Source organism: Babesia bovis, chromosome 3 (genome assembly GCF_000165395.2).
Source record: "Babesia bovis T2Bo chromosome 3, whole genome shotgun sequence".
NCBI lineage: Eukaryota > Apicomplexa > Aconoidasida > Piroplasmida > Babesiidae > Babesia > Babesia bovis.
In genome coordinates, this window is record NC_010575.1 from 821,629 (window position 1) to 840,009 (window position 18,381).

General features: G+C 40.2%; 11 protein-coding genes across 11 annotated transcripts; 7 read left to right on the forward strand and 4 right to left on the reverse strand.

Moving 5' to 3' along the window:
• Positions 1 to 215: 215 nt before the first annotated feature.
• Positions 216 to 1,643, forward strand: BBOV_III003710 (uncharacterized protein; the record flags this gene model as incomplete). The annotated part of the gene is made up of 1 exon (XM_001611453.1): positions 216 to 1,643. Exon 1 carries the CDS (start codon positions 255 to 257, stop codon positions 1,641 to 1,643), a length of 1,389 nt encoding a protein of 462 aa, XP_001611503.1. The 5' UTR covers positions 216 to 254.
• Positions 1,644 to 2,124: 481 nt separating this feature from the next.
• Positions 2,125 to 4,029, forward strand: BBOV_III003720 (uncharacterized protein). The gene is made up of 4 exons (XM_001611454.2): positions 2,125 to 2,780; positions 2,961 to 3,169; positions 3,208 to 3,426; positions 3,462 to 4,029. Exons 1-4 carry the CDS (start codon positions 2,133 to 2,135, stop codon positions 4,012 to 4,014), a joined length of 1,629 nt encoding a protein of 542 aa, XP_001611504.1. The 5' UTR covers positions 2,125 to 2,132; the 3' UTR covers positions 4,015 to 4,029.
• Positions 4,030 to 4,382: 353 nt separating this feature from the next.
• On the reverse strand, positions 4,383 to 7,604 carry BBOV_III003740 (Importin-beta N-terminal domain family protein). Its single transcript, XM_001611455.2, has 2 exons — positions 7,467 to 7,604; positions 4,383 to 7,382 (listed from the first exon to the last, which is right to left on the reverse strand). The coding sequence occupies exons 1-2, from the start codon at positions 7,572 to 7,574 to the stop codon at positions 4,413 to 4,415; spliced, it is 3,078 nt and encodes a 1,025-aa protein (XP_001611505.1). The 5' UTR covers positions 7,575 to 7,604; the 3' UTR covers positions 4,383 to 4,412.
• A 249-nt stretch (positions 7,605 to 7,853) lies between these two features.
• BBOV_III003750 (SNARE domain containing protein) lies at positions 7,854 to 9,132 on the reverse strand. The gene is made up of 2 exons (XM_001611456.2): positions 8,742 to 9,132; positions 7,854 to 8,701 (listed from the first exon to the last, which is right to left on the reverse strand). Exons 1-2 carry the CDS (start codon positions 8,856 to 8,858, stop codon positions 7,886 to 7,888), a joined length of 933 nt encoding a protein of 310 aa, XP_001611506.2. The 5' UTR covers positions 8,859 to 9,132; the 3' UTR covers positions 7,854 to 7,885.
• A 104-nt stretch (positions 9,133 to 9,236) lies between these two features.
• On the forward strand, positions 9,237 to 11,058 carry BBOV_III003760 (WD domain G-beta repeat family protein). The gene is made up of 2 exons (XM_001611457.2): positions 9,237 to 9,532; positions 9,835 to 11,058. The coding sequence occupies exons 1-2, from the start codon at positions 9,395 to 9,397 to the stop codon at positions 10,621 to 10,623; spliced, it is 927 nt and encodes a 308-aa protein (XP_001611507.1). The 5' UTR covers positions 9,237 to 9,394; the 3' UTR covers positions 10,624 to 11,058.
• Positions 11,059 to 11,073: 15 nt separating this feature from the next.
• BBOV_III003765 (uncharacterized protein) lies at positions 11,074 to 11,986 on the forward strand. Its single transcript, XM_051767829.1, has 2 exons — positions 11,074 to 11,243; positions 11,280 to 11,986. Exon 2 carries the CDS (start codon positions 11,563 to 11,565, stop codon positions 11,740 to 11,742), a length of 180 nt encoding a protein of 59 aa, XP_051623759.1. The 5' UTR covers positions 11,074 to 11,243; positions 11,280 to 11,562; the 3' UTR covers positions 11,743 to 11,986.
• On the reverse strand, positions 11,421 to 12,385 carry BBOV_III003770 (AP2 domain family protein). Its single transcript, XM_001611458.2, has one exon. The coding sequence runs from the start codon at positions 12,007 to 12,009 to the stop codon at positions 11,443 to 11,445; it is 567 nt and encodes a 188-aa protein (XP_001611508.1). The 5' UTR covers positions 12,010 to 12,385; the 3' UTR covers positions 11,421 to 11,442.
• A 93-nt stretch (positions 12,386 to 12,478) lies between these two features.
• Positions 12,479 to 14,266, reverse strand: BBOV_III003780 (uncharacterized protein). The gene is made up of 5 exons (XM_001611459.2): positions 13,893 to 14,266; positions 13,587 to 13,778; positions 13,451 to 13,550; positions 13,218 to 13,411; positions 12,479 to 13,001 (listed from the first exon to the last, which is right to left on the reverse strand). The coding sequence occupies exons 1-5, from the start codon at positions 14,190 to 14,192 to the stop codon at positions 12,591 to 12,593; spliced, it is 1,197 nt and encodes a 398-aa protein (XP_001611509.1). The 5' UTR covers positions 14,193 to 14,266; the 3' UTR covers positions 12,479 to 12,590.
• A 686-nt stretch (positions 14,267 to 14,952) lies between these two features.
• Positions 14,953 to 16,515, forward strand: BBOV_III003790 (chloroquine resistance transporter family protein). Its single transcript, XM_001611460.2, has one exon. It carries the CDS (start codon positions 15,190 to 15,192, stop codon positions 16,498 to 16,500), a length of 1,311 nt encoding a protein of 436 aa, XP_001611510.1. The 5' UTR covers positions 14,953 to 15,189; the 3' UTR covers positions 16,501 to 16,515.
• A 262-nt stretch (positions 16,516 to 16,777) lies between these two features.
• Positions 16,778 to 17,858, forward strand: BBOV_III003800 (Cysteine-rich secretory family protein). Its single transcript, XM_001611461.2, has 8 exons — positions 16,778 to 16,997; positions 17,126 to 17,190; positions 17,227 to 17,269; positions 17,304 to 17,451; positions 17,487 to 17,551; positions 17,588 to 17,669; positions 17,706 to 17,734; positions 17,770 to 17,858. The coding sequence occupies exons 1-8, from the start codon at positions 16,866 to 16,868 to the stop codon at positions 17,815 to 17,817; spliced, it is 612 nt and encodes a 203-aa protein (XP_001611511.2). The 5' UTR covers positions 16,778 to 16,865; the 3' UTR covers positions 17,818 to 17,858.
• A 108-nt stretch (positions 17,859 to 17,966) lies between these two features.
• On the forward strand, positions 17,967 to 18,340 carry BBOV_III003810 (putative 40S ribosomal protein S29-B). Its single transcript, XM_001611462.2, has 3 exons — positions 17,967 to 18,081; positions 18,148 to 18,247; positions 18,284 to 18,340. Exons 1-3 carry the CDS (start codon positions 18,026 to 18,028, stop codon positions 18,287 to 18,289), a joined length of 162 nt encoding a protein of 53 aa, XP_001611512.1. The 5' UTR covers positions 17,967 to 18,025; the 3' UTR covers positions 18,290 to 18,340.
• The last annotated feature ends 41 nt before the right edge of the window (positions 18,341 to 18,381 follow it).

Consider the following 18,381-nt stretch of genomic DNA (forward strand, 5'->3'; position numbering starts at 1 on the left):
CCGATGTAATATTTCATTCTACAACTAATTTTCTAATTTCGGATGAATTCCAACAGAAAGCTACCTTATTATTTTACTATGGACAAGCAAATGCCAATATTCACAATACAAGGGTGGGGTCGGGCTGCGTAAGTGTTGTCTGTACTGTTTCTCCCTTTGAAGTGTATCGTCCGACGTTGACGTTGTATTCGTCTGGAAGGTGATACATCGTCTCCGTCTCATTAATGTAGTTATATTCCACATTGCATAATTAAATGGCTACCTACCGTAATGTTAGAAGACTGACTGGTCTAATATGGGTTTGTTTGGCTGTCTTATGCCAATTACACGCTAATTTTACGTCTTGTAATAAGGATTTGGATAATGCTGCACAGAAGTCTGAACTTTCTGCGAGTAATAATCTTTCCACCCCTGGAGAATTGCTTACACTGAAGGTATTGATCCAACGCGGTGAGCGACGGTACAACTACATATTGAAACAATGTGATAAAATCAAATCGCGCAAGTTATCCGATGACCAGAAACCAGATATCAAAGATCAATGTGACATTTTAAGCCAATTTTATGATGATCTCGTAACGAAGTTGTACAAAGATCTTGAGAAAGCTGGTGTCTTGGTTGAAGATGACAACATCAACACTTATGACGTAGTGTATGACATTGATAACATATGGGATCATATGCGTGACTCAGGAATTATTCTAGATAAAGATACGGTTAATCGTTTGATACATGACTACGACGAATTTTCGGACGGATGCCACGATCTTTTGGTCCGTATCATCAGACTCGCGCAGCATTACAAAGGGCAATTTCGCATTACATATCCAGAGTATGACATATCTCCCATTCGCGGCAATTCAAAAGGACCAGAATCACGGGAGCCTGTAAAACCAATCACGGATGAGAAGGAATCAGAGCCATCCCAGGAGGTAGACGGCCCTACTGAAGCCATTCAAACTCCTACAACGGCAAATCCCATTGCTGAAGCAACATCAGATGTTCCCAGTCCTGTTGAAATAAATGAATCAATTCCTGAATCCGAGGATGAACCAGCATCACCAATTGTAGTTGAACCTGTCGATGAGATATCTTCAGGTAATGTCATCGTCCATGAACCTACAGAACAAGCTGTCGTATCTATTCCTGAGGAAGTTCCAGCAACAGATTCCAACGTCCCCGAAATTGCTGCGGAAAACGATGTTCATCTCCCTTTAGAAACCGATGGCAATCAGGATGTGACTGTATCTGAAGTGTTACCAAATGAACAAGCTAGTGATATATCTGGCAATGGAGTGCGCGAGTCATTAACGTACAACATTGGTGGTAACACTGTCGTGAATACGGATGAGTCCGCGCCAAGCCATCGTGATAAACAAATCCATATTGTGTTTGATGAATCAGAGTCGGCTAATACCATTTCCGGTACAATCAACAATACCTACGGTCATCCAGGTGATATGAATAATCTACAAAGAGGTTGTGGCAGGATTGTTAGGGGTGGCATGTCCTCTGGTAATTTGGGGAGCAAACCCTCTAATGGCTGTGAAAACGATAGTAGGAATAACTCGTCAGGAGCATATGCTATTAGTTTTGCGGCTACTGTCATGGTATCCATTACACAGGTGTTGGTATGTTTGTAATATACCTGCCATTTTACTCATATAATGAGGCTGACGAGACTGAATCCAAAAGTACCCTTCTTTACGGTACTAATTTTTATACGACCGACGTAACTTCTCACATGGTCGTTGTTTCCTGTCACTACATTTACATAGCATCGGAGTAGGGACGGACATTACATTTTAATTTTAACATTTAGTCTCGTCAAAAAGCTAAAATAAGTTCCTTAACATGAGATATTGTGAGTGTGTACGCAACAGTGATGAAAAAGATGTACATTGCTACATAATATGTGAGACGGGGATACAACACATAAGACAGCTCTATGGTATACGTACAAGTATTGCTACACCCAGATAGAAATGACGTACGTCTTTTGGCAACAATAGTTATCGTCAAAAGGTAAAAAATTTTACATATGTTTATTTACGGCATTAATTGGCCTATCCTTCTTGGCCCCACCGTCTCGGTATGTTCGTTGTTATATTAACATTCCATAACCTTGAACGATGTCGTCGGAAGAGTTTACCCGTCAAATAAATGGTAGTGATAGCCCTCAACGTGGTTTTGGAGGTCTTATCCCTCGTGAAACCGAGGTTGTAGATTTCCTTCTACGTTTTTGTGATGGGCTTCATCATCGCAATGCTGAGGTTGTCAAAGCATTATATGAACAGGAGTTAATTACCATAACAGAGAATCATTTTAAAACAACCAGATGGCCTTCAATCGCAGCAGTGGCTGGATTTTACAGTCAAAGTGGCAGGTTACACAGTTTGATCATGGCTCTATATTCTGAGATATACTACCGTCACGTCTTTTATTTAGGTGACGTAACATTTGAAGATCGCTTAGATTCATGGGAAAAGTATTCTAAGTTGTTGGCCTACTTTATCGATGAACTCGAGAAGGGTGAGGGTTCGGACACACTTAACAGTTTGGTAATTCCTGCTTCTTGGGTGTGGGATATCTTAGATGAATTCGTCTACCAACTGCAGGAGTGTTGTAGATGGCGCAGCCGCATTAGCCGTAGCGATTCCAAAGCTCTTGTGAGTGATGCTAAGATTCATTCTATTTGGAAGGTCCCTACTGCCCTGGAGATGTTACAACGCCTTGCCAATAATACTGTCTTTCAGAATATGTCCCATCCATCACAGAGGGTACGTTTAGCATTGTTATATATGATCGTATTATAAACGATGTTTGTTGTATCATAATGTTAACATTCACCTTATGTGTTGCGATATTTGCATCGTATTATCTGTTAGATTTATTTTAAATGTGATATTATGATTCCATAAAATATTACACATTAGTATGCACCATTAACGATGCATTAGGATGGTCTTGAAGCTGCAGGTTTGAGTTTCCAGCTGGGCTACTTCGCTTCTATATCGCTTGTTCGTCTTCATGTCCTTTTGGGCGATTACCACACTTCTGTACGTACTGCTACTAGTATCGAAATTTCAAGCAAATTCCTGTACTGGAAAGTGCCTTCATATTATGTTTCGCTGTTTTATCACTTAGGTTTTGCATATATGATGTTAAGGTTAGTGAAGCTGACGATTACTTTTCACAACTTCACAGGCGATACAGCGACTGCATTAAGGTACTATCGCAGATTCTTATATTTTTAACTAAGCAACGTACATATTTGGCTAGCCAGAGCTATCAGCAGGGTTCCATGGCTAAGCTGGCTGAAAAAATGTATCTCATGCTTATTTTATGTCACACGACTACGAAGATTCGCCTTGATGAAACAATATTACAGACTATAAAGGAACAATACGCGAATCGTTTCTACCAGTATGTTTGCGTGTTTACTGTGTCATGTCATGTAGGTTGCAAGGAGAGAACGAGGAGGCTTTTCGTGACGCCTTTCTGAAAAGTTGTCCCAAATTCATTGATGCTGCTAGTGGTAGCGGATCTACTACTGATGAGGAGTCGGACATTACTGGTGGCTCCCTTAATGAGCCAGTGCAGCGTCAGTTGAATTTGTTTTTGAAGGAAATTGGTAATCAACGTCGTGTTGACGAGATTTACTCTTTCGCAAAACTATATCATAACATAAGCCTCGAAAAGTTGGCTGCACTTATGAAGCTTGGTGAAGACCGCGAGCTAGTTCGTTCATATGTTTTAAGTGTGAAGCACCAGACGAGGCAATTTGCAAATTCATCCAGCGGTGGCGACGTCATCCCTGGTACAGCGGAGGGTGACATTGATTTGTATATTGATCAAAACATCTTATACATCAAGAGCAAGAGGAGCCAGAAGCTGTTTGTGGACTACTTTTTGCAACAAATTAACCGTTGCAAATATACGTTCCGTAATTTGCAATCAAAACGTGAAGAGCAGGTTCAAGGTAGAAAGGAAGCTGCTATTCAAGAAAGCTAACACAATTTCAATATTATAAATTAGTTAATCGTATCATTAATTGCAGTTAGATGTTGGTGATCTTTTCATTACTTGTCTTCCATACATGAAGGGTCAAAGCTACAATTAGCTTCGACCTCGAGATCCATTAGCTCAATGGTTAGAGCATTGGTCTTATGAGCCAAAGGTTGTGGGTTCGAGCCCCACATGGATCACTTTACGTTCATGTCTACTTTGCCTTTAATAACGTTATTTAAGATGCCTATTTATACACATACACTGTATAGATGTAGCCGCGTTTAACCGTGCGCTCAGGTTGGCATAATATAATGGCCTCCTCAGCACCGTGTTTCACCTATTACATAGCTATTAAACACTCTATTTATGTTCGATAGTAGTTAAAATGTTTTAATGATAGTTTAGGACATACTTCTACCTTCCGTAGCTATACGTTTCATTTGAATGACAGTGTCATCGTCCAGTGGTGAACAACCGTCATCTAGATCTTCTTCATCGTAGTCCTCATCATCATAATAGTCATCGTCTTCATCGTCATCACTGTATTCGGAGATACAGTCATAGTCTACACTATCAGTTTCAAAATCCTCGTCATCTATGTTGGATTCCATATCACCGTTGGAATCATCTCCACCTTCAAGGGAAATGCCTTCGATAATTTGTGGCAAGTATTCCCCAGCGCAATATGTGACTCCTACTTGTACAAGGGCGCTTAGGCACATGATATATAGTTTTTTCATATATTTGGAGTTTTCTCCAACCACGGCACGTAGTACAATCTGTATTAGTTCATCACGTCTCTCTATGCTGCTTAGTGGCTTGGCTTCTCCACAGCTGTATAGCAATATTATAGCGACGTATCGAATTCTTGACTTGTAGTACATGGGTGTATTCTTTATAGCGTCGTACTCTTGCATAACATTTTGTGTCAATTCCCTAGCAGCTGTAGATAGTATACAGTCACAGACACGACTCTTAAGAGTTACTTCAAACATGTCTGCCATGAGTCGTTCTGCATGTTCCTTATCATCGGACATGGCACCTCGTTGGCAGAGGGTAGTAATTTGAACGGCTATATCAAATGTAAATCCGCCTGGAGCGTGGGCAAGTAAACTCCTTAAAGGGTCCCGCAAAACGCTCAATTCAGCCATGATAGCCGGAATTTCGTTATCGTCTGTGACATCTAAATCGTGATAACCTCCGATAGCTTTCATACATAGCCCCAAAATCTTCCAGAGCGCATCGAATCGGACTCCAAGTGCAGCTGCTTTCTCTTCACCAAGGAAGAGCACTATCTTTTTCGCAATTTTTGCCAGATAACCAAGAATCAGAGCAAGATCATCTAAATAATCCATTATACGGTCTATATCTAGGTTTTCATACAGAGAAACCAGTAATTCTGCGCTACGTCTTGTAATTTTAGCAAACATGTCACAGTCATTTGGCGTCATGTCTTTTGCATCTGCATCTGCGGCCAGTTTGACTATCGAGGTCAGCGTTTGAACCATTGACCACCTAGCTAAAATCTGTTCATCGCTTGACATATCTTCCACTTCTCCACTCAAATTGCCTCCACAGCTGATGCTGTTCCACAGAGCGTTGCAGACGTTTTCAGTGATTTGGGCACCGAATGGCAAAATTGCCACGGAATACTTATCCACGATTTCATCTAATGTAGACACCACTGTTTCTAACTCAATTCTTTCCATGAGTTTGAAAAGGCTTTGTAGCAAGTGTGGTAGGAATTCGATAATAGTCTTTTGCAGAGTAGCGTCATTGTTATGGAAGAATGCAAGCACTGCACTAGTAGCCATGACAGACACAATAACTTCTCCATCATCAAGCATTTGTACCAACTTGGAATATATTTTGAGCAAATTTTGTGAATCCCTCCACACAACAGTCGTCATCACAACGCGTCCACAAAGCCATGCTCCGCGCATTCGAAGCCATTTGTCTGGTGATCCTAACAACTGCAGTACATATGTTGATAAGAACGCTTCTCCGTCCAACAATTGCTCTTGAGGTATACTCACTGGTTTGGCAGCGCTCTTACTGCTCAGTCGTTTTGTGTTTTGCAGTACGCTGCTAGCCGCGTGTCCTATTAGACACATGACTCCGTAAATAACGGATACCGGTGATTTACCATTGCTAAATACATCTCTTGCCGCAGCTATAACGATTGGAACAAAATCTTCTCTACGAAGTTTACACGCATCTTTGATAAAGTCCGCAGCAGTGCCTCTGGGTGATAATAATTGGAAGCTTACATCTGCGCAGCTTTGTATATAGGACTCGGGATCTTCTGTGTATTCCTTTTCATCATTGCAATTGCACGCAAACGTCTGGAACAACATTTGCACGATTACAGGTGCGCATGGTTTAATGGCTGAATTATATATTGTAGGGAAGCTGACTGCGTACTTCAGATAAGTCCATATCTTATGATGTGCATGGTTGGTGAGTACCGCTGCTCCTGTAGATTCAGATTGCATAACAAACAAAAGTTTTTTGGTAAAAGCTTCTGCGTAGTTATCTTTTATGAATCGTGAAAAGTGCTTCTTTCCCTCATTTTTATTTTCCTTCCTTGGTATTTGCCTAGACATATATTTTGTAAGTATGTGAAGTGCCCATTTCAAACACTTGAACCTTGGAAGTTCTCTTAAACGAGTTTCATCTTCGTCTGGTAGTTCAGCGTACGGTAGCATAGGTCTAGTTCCAGGAGCGAACAAGGCGTTCCATGACAGTGGATTATCCAAAACGAATTCTACCAGAGCCATCCATGATTGTAAAGTGCTCTCAACTGTATTCGTAGTAGGTGATGTGAGTAATCCCATTGAATAGTAGATTTTCAGAACCATGTGTATGCAGGTTGCAGCTTCTGGTGAATCTAACCCTGCCTTCGATGCATCTTGCGCTACGTTTAAAAGTTTTCCAAAAAAGCGGTCTATTAAGTCATTTACTTCATCTGTAAGATTCGATGTGTGATACTCGTAGCGATACATTAGTTTGCGTAGAATCCTGAGGGCGCAAATTAGGATATCTCCATTTCTCCTCTGCTCTATATCTGCGTTTAGCCTATATACAAGTGATGTGATGTTACGTTCTTCGGCATTGTAGACTATGTGTCGAAGGATTTCGAAGCACTGTCGCCTTACAGCGTCATTATTTGCACCTGCCGATATGATCGCATCGTATATACTGTTCCACAGTGCCGTCCTGTCTTCCGGACAGATAGATGTTTCCTCTCTCCATTGTGACAATACTAAATTTTTGAGTTTAATTGCTCCCGCTAATTTAACGGTGGCGTCTACATGGTTGGAGGTTATGATTTGTAGTAGAAGCGGTATAGCTCCTTTAAGAGTTGTAATCTATACATGTAGATGATAAAGATTAACACATAAGAATATATAGTGCAATATTTAGTTTTACAGTAGCATATAATCAAGGCTTACCTTAAATAGGTACTCTTCGCTTTGCTTTCTGAGTAACTGTTCCTGCGCTAGAGATCCTTCTAGCGCCCTATGTATAGCCTCTAGGCTTAAAATGTTATCAACACTCATTTTTAATGAGTGGTACAATGGTGTGTGTTAGATTCCCACAGTTTCGTTTCCTTCGATTGGACGTGGCCTAACATTGTGATAAATGGAGATGTGATGTTGTTTCTTGCTTTTGATTATAAGTAAATATTTCACGACACGTTAAGGTGTATTGGTAATCATGATTAACGCTGGAGTATCATCGTTTCTTCGCTTTAGATTAAGTTACCATAATACGGCGATGATGACGTCTACCGCGCGTCGATAACGCTTTATTAGTGTTTTAAAAATTCAAATATTAAAATGGCGATGTTTGATTTACTGAAACCATGCGGTCAAGTGAATTTGAGTATAATTGGCACCGCAATTATGACACCAACTCCTGTAAGTCCGATAGTAACGTACATGATAAGTTTACTGTTGCGCAATCGTATGGTTCTTGCTTTTACCAATTCAACGTTCGCCTTTTCTGTATATTCGACAGCTTTCATAGTGTTGTATTCCACTTGATCAATAAGATCTCCTTGATAGCTCACAACACCGGCAAGTTCCACCATCATTTGATGTAATTCTTCTACACTATCTTCCAATGCCAACACATCATTATACTTTGATTGTATGTTTTGTACGGCATCTACGAGGTTAGTGTTACCTACTATAGAAGAGCGTGCTGCGCTTTCGAGGACCATGTGGGCGTTTCCCGGTGCCATAACCTTTTCTAGTTCCGATGGGTCTGCTTCCGGATATATAAGTTGAATTTGTCTTGCTGTTCGTTCTTTAATCGCCTTTTTGAATACGATTTGTGCATCTTGGTATCTTTTCACCGAGTTTTGGAAATGTTTAATACATACATTGTATGCATTATTTCTCATTCGTTTTTCTGTAGGTGTCCCTTTATCCTTTCCATTCTGTAGTTTCGTAGTCAAACTCTTCGTTTTTGAACACGAATCATTGATCTGTGCGATTAGATCGTTGAGCTTCGAGCTAACTCCTGCGCTCTGTTCACTTGTAACCGCCGTGGCGCTCAGTTCCATTAAGGCACATATTGCTTTAGCGCCATCGTCTATTGAGGCGATTAGTTTACGTGCATCTTGCACATTTGCCATATACTCTTTAAAATCGGGATCGAATCCCTCCTCATCGTCTCCGCCCTGTGCAATATATTTACGTACATTTATTGTTGTGACCTACCATCGGAGACGGCGGCATCCCATCATCTTGTATAATTACGATACAGTCTCTTGTATATTCGTTCGACTGTTTAATACCTTCAGCGAGGTTTCGCAGTTGCTGCGTTCTATTATACATGTTTAAGTTTCACTTGATCATAATCAAAGTAACACATTGGTTTCCAGCAGTGGATCTAGATTACTCAATCTAAATTTATCCTTTAATAAGTCCTTATGTCTCTCTTTTAACGTTACACACTTGTTTGGATAGTTTGTTTTTCTGGTACACATCAATGCTTCTGTATTTCTTTGTCCGGAACACAAGCGAGCCGATAGTACTTCCTCTGTTTTCGCCTTTAATTAGATCCAGTGTTATATGTACTTTCCAGCGTCCAAAAGTTATGGATTATGTTGTTTACACACTTCAGTGTGTTAGGTGTTTTGGGCCCTTGATGTGTACACGGCGGAGCGCACTGTCGGTTGGCATATCACCTTTTTTCTTTGAAAAGACATTGGAATTGCTGCTCCAATAATATATCATTTAATTGTATTGTGATGTGTCTACTCTAGTATTCTATACGTTGTGACCAATGATGATAGATTGGTCTGTAGGGGTTCATTAAGGCATACTCCCTACTTCCTTCTAGATCCGAAGACAACTGATCAAATTTTACAATGTTGCTTATTGCTGGCGGTTATGAAGGTGGTTTAGTAGGCCTCGATGTCCCTCAAATTGACGAAGCATTGGGATTTGATTCCTCATCCATTCATTCTGAACAAGTAACTCTGGCCTTCCGATTTCTTTGTTCTCAGGTAAGCTTAAGAATTCAAATATGCCTAAAACATGAACATTGTGTATATGGTAGACTAACGATTTTAAATCCGGAAATTGGTATATACATTTTTTTCTTGCGCCTTATTTATATAAGATCTCCACATTTATTTTATATCATCTGCATCATGTTTTGTTAAGCCTTTAGGGGCTAGTATGGCAATATGCTTGGTGTTTCTGTTGTTTGTACGATTTTGATTACGCTATATTGTATGCACTCTGCAATGTGCATTATTATATGGAACTGTGTATTATTTATGCCTTTTGATTACATAATATACAGGGTTCTATTCGCTGCTTAGCATTGGGCTCTGATTTCTTGTGTTGCGGAGGTTCTGATGAGACAGTCCAGATATATGGATTGCGTCACCGCAAGAAGCATGGTGACCTTATGCTTTCTGATGGTTGCATCACAGCTATAGGTGCCGTGGGTTCCATCTCTAATGGGTTGATTTTGGTTGCCAATGAGCACGGGGCATTGGACGTTTACTCATCACGACATCTCGGCCATTTAAAGCAGTTAAAGGGCCACAAAGCTCCTGTTACTTCTATAAGTATTCACCCTAATGGTGAATTGGCGTTATCGGTATCGGAAGATTTTACATTGCGTCTATGGGACGTAAAAACATTTATGTGCGTTTTTTATTCGCGTTTGAAGGAGCCAATTATTGGTGCGGAGTGGCATGGTGATGGTAAGACGTATTATATTTTATTGGAATCGCAATTGTTGATATTTTCATTGTCTGAGGATGTCAAGCCTCAGCTATACAAGGCTGAGGGTGGCCAAAAGCATACGTGTGCCAGTTGGTTTGGCACTTACGTTGCTGTTGGATGTCGTTCTGGATCTGTGGTATTATATCCAGTTGTACCTGGTATTCCTGTGTGTTCGGGTAAGCTCCACACCAAGCGCATCAAAGGCATTGTTGGTATGTCTGGATGCATTGTAACAGTCGATTCTGATGGAATCTTAGTATTCCTAAAGGTTACAGACAACAATGGAGTTGTATTTTCCGAGTTATTTCGTTACGGCGTAGAGATGCGAGTCAACGTTTTAATTTGCAAGCCTGACTAGCGTAGACGGCTGCATATAACTAAGTGGGTTGCACAAGAAAGAGTTTAACATTGTTTTTTGATCGCATGATCATTTGCCACGTTTTACGTTAGGTGTTGATATTATGCCCTTGACTAGGAGTATGCTGGGTACCGTATCTTCACCTTGTTGTTGGGTCACGCACAATTTTTGTGTTCGTTTTTACAGTGCTGCATTGTCATATGATGACTGTCATTATGCGGATTGCCTGGAGTAAAGCATTGGCGAAAGTGCTCTTGCGTTCTAAACGGGAAGAATCTTTGTGTTACGTATAAACAACGTGACACAGTAATTGATCCCTTACACAAATACATATATGCACATACATAAATAACCATCTGCTCTTAACCGATGTTCGCTGGCATTTAATGTCAGTTCCCCATCGGTAACCCATTAAACAGGCTGCGCAGGCCAGGTACACTTGTGACGGTTGCTTTAGTAATTTAATGGCATTTGCGGCTTTTCAATTGCGTTTTAGATATTTTGTTTGATTTGCAGGCGTCAAACTTCATTTATGCGCAGCAGAAAAGCCAAACCATAAGCATTCAATGGTAAATTGTCTTCTCCTGATTTTAACTATGGATTCCTTCTTCGTGGTATAGGTAAGATTTTACCCAGTTACAATATTACCTATGTAGAAGAGTATGAACCATTGAGTTCTTCAACTTGCTATCAGTATACATAGATAGCGTGTATGGACCATTGTTTTGTCGGTGTGTGTCCTTAGTTGTTAGGCCAAACGCAGTCATTCCATTTTCTCCTGAAGTGATAGAAAGAAGTAGTAGAAAGAGAATTGTAAGCTCACATCTGCATCAATTGATTTGCAATGGCGGAATACAATGGAACCGCGTGTGAGCAAGTAGAAGATTCCGCTTCACTTTGAGGTACATAGTCATAGTATTGCGGATAATTTCCATATGGATGAAATTGAAGATATGGAATGTTTTCAATTACCCTCTTTTTATTAGAAGGTGTAATTGTATGAAGAATATTAAGCAGTTGCCTATGTTTATCCCACTCATCCGCTGCAACTTCTGCTCTCATCTTTGCTTCATAAAATCCATATTTGCGTACGCCAAAAGTGCGTTGGGATCTTTTTGAACAGTTAAAAGGGTCCCTGCAGGTTGCTCGCCATTCGAGTTTGGTATGGTGGTAATAGACACCTCTTACTAAACTATGATAATCTTCTTCTGGCACATCTGGTAGCAGTGCCATATTTGGCGGTGGTCGTTGACTCTCGTTTCTGCGTCTTTTAACTGGCGCTGGGTTTACTGGGTTGTCCTCGATGGCGGGCGTTTGTACTGGGTCTTGAATTATTGGTCTGGTTTTACCGGCCCTCTTGGAGCCGCGAGATTGACTACACCTCATATTTCCCACCTAATACACACACAGTGTGACTATTATTATATAACAAAGGGACTAGGGAGAAGATATACACTCACTGAGGGGTGGTGAAGCAACGCCGGTGTGGAAATTGACTTCACTAATTATTAAGACGCAACGCAAGCTACAGTTGTGTAGGAAGGTCACAAAGCTCATGTAACGTCTTCTTATTTCGCCTTTAATTGCGTTCGAGCCTTTTGTTACGTTATAAGCCTGCCACACGGAAGTATTCCACCAGGAATCTTCGTGTGATCTGGTTACTTGAAAGAAAAGCACACCTGCGGTAGACTTTACGTTGATCTTTGCACTTTTAGTAGTACAAATGGTAGTGTAATGTTAGAAAGTTCGTGGGCATCTAACAACGTCTTGTTATATCGAGATCACTTGAGACGTATCAGTTACGTCGCGCACTGGTCTCGCGAGGCAGAGATATGTTTATTAATCGATTCTATATGCATATAGAATCTACAAAGCAGATTAATATTAGCGTCTCTTTATTCGTCACTAAATAACAAAGAAAATAAAGAGTGAATCTTGGGACCCCCTCACCATGTGATGCACATGTATCACAATATTGTGCTAACATGCTCGTGCCGCACGTTATCGTCCCGCAAACCGTGTACGGGCCTTCTTAAGCATCTAAACATGGCGAGTTTGGTCTTAAGTTCCCGGTTCTCGGCGGTGATCTCCTCACTGACCTGAGAGAGCTCCAGGTGCTTCGATCTCTTGACACGCTTGTGAGATATTTTAAACTTTTCCCTGTTAGGATTCTTGAAATAAATGTCCCGCACCCGTTGGATGAATTCATAGAGCGAATCAGACCAGACGTCCCGCCCCCGATCCACCCTTTTGAACAAAAGGCCGAAATCCTCGCCGTTGTTATGGTACTTGATATAGAAGCAATTCGTATTGCTAGGGTCAGCTACGACCACACTTATCGATAGAAACGGATATGTCTCCACGGCTTCTAGTCCAGCCTGTAACAGCGTTAGTACAGATAGGCCACGTAATACCACCATGCAAAACGATATTGCGGGCTATATACCCGTGAATTGCATGTTTAAAACCACACCTTTAACACCCGAATAAAACTAGATAGGTGCATAACCGATTGGAGCACATGGTACCGACGCATGTTTGTTACCCCGGTCAACCCATCACAGCACTAAACAACGTATATAAACGTAACTTACATCATAATCTTCTCTCGAATGCCAGGCACACCATTCCCAGTTGCCATTCGATATTTCCAACGGCTTGAAATAGAACATCGTCCATTTGCTCCCGAATGTATTCATCTTTTTGAGTGGACCAGAAATGACTTTTGAATAGAATCGCAACTTCGCGTAATCATCCATATTTTCAAGCTCCTCGATGATATCTTCTTCTATGATACGATATCAGATATTACTATGTTACGCCATACCCATCATCGTTCCGTCTTGCTGTGCCTCGATGATTGCCTGTAGCGCAAGTGGTGAAAGATCGCGTGAAGCCATTTCATCGCTTATTTGATATATTGACACCTGTGCTAGATGTTGGAGACTGACCACTGTGATTACCATTATCTTTGTTGATGTCCTGCTATCATGTACCATGGAGAACCAGCGCCTTTTCGCAAGCCGTTCAGCCATGAGATCATTTACTACTGATAGTTTGAGTTCAGCACACAAAACATCTCGCATAAGTTGACGTTTATAAAGCATGAGTGTAATGTAGTCATCGCATTGTCTTACATGGACTTTCATTTTTTCCTGCAGGGGTATATCAAAATAAATACATCACATTGTACAATAGGTCAAACACTATACCACTGCAGATACACAAACAACTAATGTGCATACATATAACCTCCATGGAGAACATACGTGAATTTGAAGTTTTCCATCTTTTGAAATAATATCAAGTGAGCGATATGACGTTCTGCCGGCTTCAACAACGAAATAGTATTTTCCTGATTCGATGTATCCGGCGGCTTCGTGCAGTTCTAGTATGATATCTAGCGAATCGTGGTCATGCAATCCCACTAGACGATAAATACCTCCGATACAGCCACATTCTGACGGATGTGGTAGCTTAGATAGATTGTTTGCGATATAATGGCCAGCTGCAAGGGCGCAACAGCCGACTGCGCAGCAACCTACAGCTTGTGGATCTATATAGAACATGGAGCTGGAAATTTTCTTCCTAGTATGTTTCCATGTTAATGAATGTTTCTTCCTTTTTATATATCATGATTCCATGTAATTAGCAGCTATTCTTTGTAGATGTAGTACTTAAATGCAATCCGGTGCGCATCTAGGAATAGCTATCTATTACTTCATTTTGTTATTCCGGTGTAATTTAATTACTAAATTACTACCGTGAGAGTTTAACCTCTGCTCTTCTTCTTTGGGTTTATTCTCACAACACTTCGGGAATAGCGGGCTGGTCAGGCAAAACCACATTGCATTCCTATTGCTCTGCAATTGAAACTCCACAATATGTTTTGCATTATGCTAATTAGTGAATATGATCCCTCGGTTAAGCATATTGACTATTAGGCTGATGTGTGCCATAGTATAATAGAACATGTATCAGTATTGCTTTGCATGGATGGTTATTAGTAGATCGCCAAATGACATTCAGGCCAGTTAAATCTACATTTATGTATTACTACTTAACATTGATGCCTCTCCCGACCTCATGGTGCACTTTTGTTATTCTCGATTAGGGTTGTATTACTGTTGATTCTTCATAGATTCTGCTTTGGGGGTTCATGTACCATTGTTGTACGTATGCAATGTTGATTATCCTTTGTTTAATCTCTAGTTTTATGCTGGCTTATACTAACGTACCCTTTTTGCGTCCTATTTTGCCCAGTCATGGGGAGTAGTACTGAAATGGCATTTTGTTGTATCGTTTGTTTTTGATAATATCATTACTTATGTTTATAATGCCTCATTTGCCATATTTATGTAGTCCGGGTGTATACCATAAATCGGTGATTCGTCGCCGGTTATGTCGTTTTCATTAGTGTCTGCTTTTTAGAATTAACATTTTTTTGTTACACCTTAGATGTGTATATTGCTAGTACAGTGTGTTAGCACAAAATTAAAAGGTCTTCTGTATATACGGGTTGTTTTTAACTTTTAAAAGTGGTATCACTGATTGCTGTGGAAGGCCATGAAGGGACGTTTGCAGCTTAGTCGCTCTGAGAGCGTCGATTTATCTAAATACGCTCATACTTTGCGTGGAGTTCATCCACGTGAGTTGGATTTTTCGGATGAGTTTTACGGGACGTCTGATGATAGCTCATCTCCTCTAGACTTCGGTCATTGTTCTTCTAATGGATTTTGGAGCAGAACATTTGATTTTGTATTACGTCGTCGTTTGATTATCGCATGTTTTGTTTATGTTGTAATGGATATTTTGACGACGGTGTATTACAAGCGTCTAATGGACCATACTGGCAACTACGTGATGGTTACCATGGAGAGTCTGGTGGTATACTTTTTAATATTATTCTCTTTCATTTACGTAGCTTGTCGCCACTTCTTTCCTGAGTATATGTCGCGTCCTTTTGACCCTCATCCGTTATTTTTGATGGGTGCTTTTGATATTGTTGCTACTGCTTTATCTGCAGTTGGGAGCGTGAACACCAGTGGTATATTATTGGTTATGTTGGGTCAGGTTGGAATACCTTTGACTATTATTGCTTGTAAAGTGATACTGGGTCGTAAATACCACAAGTTGCACTATTTAAGTTCCTTCTTTATCATTGCTTTTGTTTGTTTGAAGGAGCTTACAATCCCTGCAGTGAGTGAGCGTAACGACATATATTCAAACCTTTTGTACATTATTGCTTGTTTGCCTGATTCGATAGCTTCTGCCCTCCGAAGTGGTCAGTACACTTCAGATTCATTTCACTTGGTGAAGTATCAATTCAGTGCTATGGCATTGCAATTTGTGCTTGGTCTACCGGTTTTCGCTTTCATTATGTCCAAGCGCCATACTCAACCTGATTTGGGTATATTCGGCAGCATAGTTCATGATATTGAAAGTGGTCTTGCTTGTTTATTCTTAGGTCGCAATACTATAGTGGACGGTTGCAGCGAGACTGGATTTCCCCGTTGTGATTCATGTGAAGGTTCTTTGCAGATATTTTTGATATATTTGCTTTGCAACATGATAATCCGTGTGGCTTATATTGTGATAATGATGGAGGGTACTGTTACTTTAGTATTTTTACTGGGTACATTAAAGGTGCCTTTATGCTCGATTGCATTTTCACTTCCTGCGATCAGTGGTGACAGTGCTACTGACTTTGAGTTCATTGATGTCGTATGCTTCGTTGGTATTATGGTATCACTGTTTTTATATGGTACTGGTACCAAGCGTTTAGAGAATGAGACTGCAACTCGTTTTTCAACGCCTCTATTACCTGATCGCGAAGACTTTTCTCGCGTGGTTTCAATACAGGAGCCCATGGAGTGAGCGCAAAAATGGCGTGCCTCCACGTAACGTAATTGTAAATTGATAGTATCATATGCTTTGTTATATATCGCCATTAAGTGTATATGTCCTCTAGAGGCCTTTTAATGCAAAAAATAATTTGTACTTACTCCTGAGGCATATATCTGTTGTATTAGAGATACATATAGGTAAATATTATTGTAATTCTGCTTTTGGGTGTGTATATAATTTTATTGTGTTACTATTGACGTTGCGTTATGTAGTTTTCTGTATATACACATGTATACGATGAGATATTATTTTAAAATTTAGTGGTACTATGAATGAGGTATAATTTGGTAATTTCTTGGTTTTAGCGCCTTCAACATTGCTTAGCGCAGTAGAGGATGTCGTCAACATCCCTATGCGCTTTCCTATGGCTTTGGTCATTTATTTTTTCGTTTATTTTAGCTATGCGTATAGTGAATGATGATACTGAGGTTTACAGTCGTCAAATCAAGTCTAGATGCCACTTTGAGGTATGTTTATTTATTGTCTATTTCCTTCTCTGTGGATTCCATGATAACTTGGTGAAATATAGTTAATTTTAATGGTTTCTGTTTGTGTAGTATCTGTTTTGCTCGTTTATATTATCATTTGTTTTCAGGAGGGACGCATGCTTGCTGCCCTTAATGATCGCAGGGAATTCCACTCATCTCCATCACTAAAATGGTTGGTACAGGTTTTTAAACATATATGCCTGTTTAGGAATGCCGATTTGGCCACATCAGCTCGCAATATGGCATCTGAGGTATGAACTTGTGTATGTTTATGACATTTAATAGCTGAGTCGGCGTATAAACTGTCAACTACCGTTATATTACCGGGAGGAGCTCGGCACCAATTATTTATCAGCCGATTTGGAGCACTTTAGTGAGTCTCTTGCAGCCGAGTTTTGGTATGAGGGTCACCTTGACTATGACTTTGAGAAAGGTATGTAGTGGATAAAGGTTTTCATTCTATTCCAGGCGGCCCTCTTAATCGCAATCCGAATGTGTTATCCTTTACTCAGATGGTATGGCGTTCTACTAGGGTATGTATTTGAGTTACATTTGTTATGTTAATTCAGGAAGTTGGATGTGCCGTTGCCTGTTGTGACGGTCGTCAGGTTGTGCTAGTATGTCGCTTCCATCCTCCTGGTAACATTCAAGGTACGTTTATAGTTGTTTTTGATTATATTTTACCAGGTCAATTCATTGGTAACGTTTTAGAGAAGGTATGTCTTTTGTTATATTTGCTTCATGGCATCAGTTCAATCGGCTTAAGAATCGCGAATCCGGGATTTCTACAGAGCTTTGACTAAAAACGGCGTTCTAATGTTATTTAACACACTAATAGTATATTTATAATACGATATGTTGTATCTCTCTGATACACCTACGGCGTATAGATGGGGCGGCATAGAACAGGTTTCATTTTATGAGCCTTTCTCTACACTTTATACCTCCTGTAATACTTCATCAATTCTTTGTGTAACAGTTTTGTGCTGTATTTATCGCGTAACAAGATGGGAAGCCTTTTCAACACCCACCCCAAGAATTTTGGCCAAGGTAGTCGCGAGTGGTAGGTGTTACGGTTGTTTATATTCTTGTTGGACTTCGTTTTAAATGTAATTCTAATGCTTTGTAGTCGCGTCTGCTTCAACCGTCACGGTCTCATTCGCAAGTACGACTTGAACATGTGCCGTCAATGTTTCAGGGAGCGTGCTAACCTTATCGGTTTCCACAAGGTATGTTTTAATGTTTTTTAAATCATTCTTCTGCAGTACTAATTCACTTGGTACTTGATCTAACTTTGAAATCAATTTGGTTTGAAAGTAGTTTTTCGTATGTATTGTTCTATGATGTATGATTACTGCGTTGT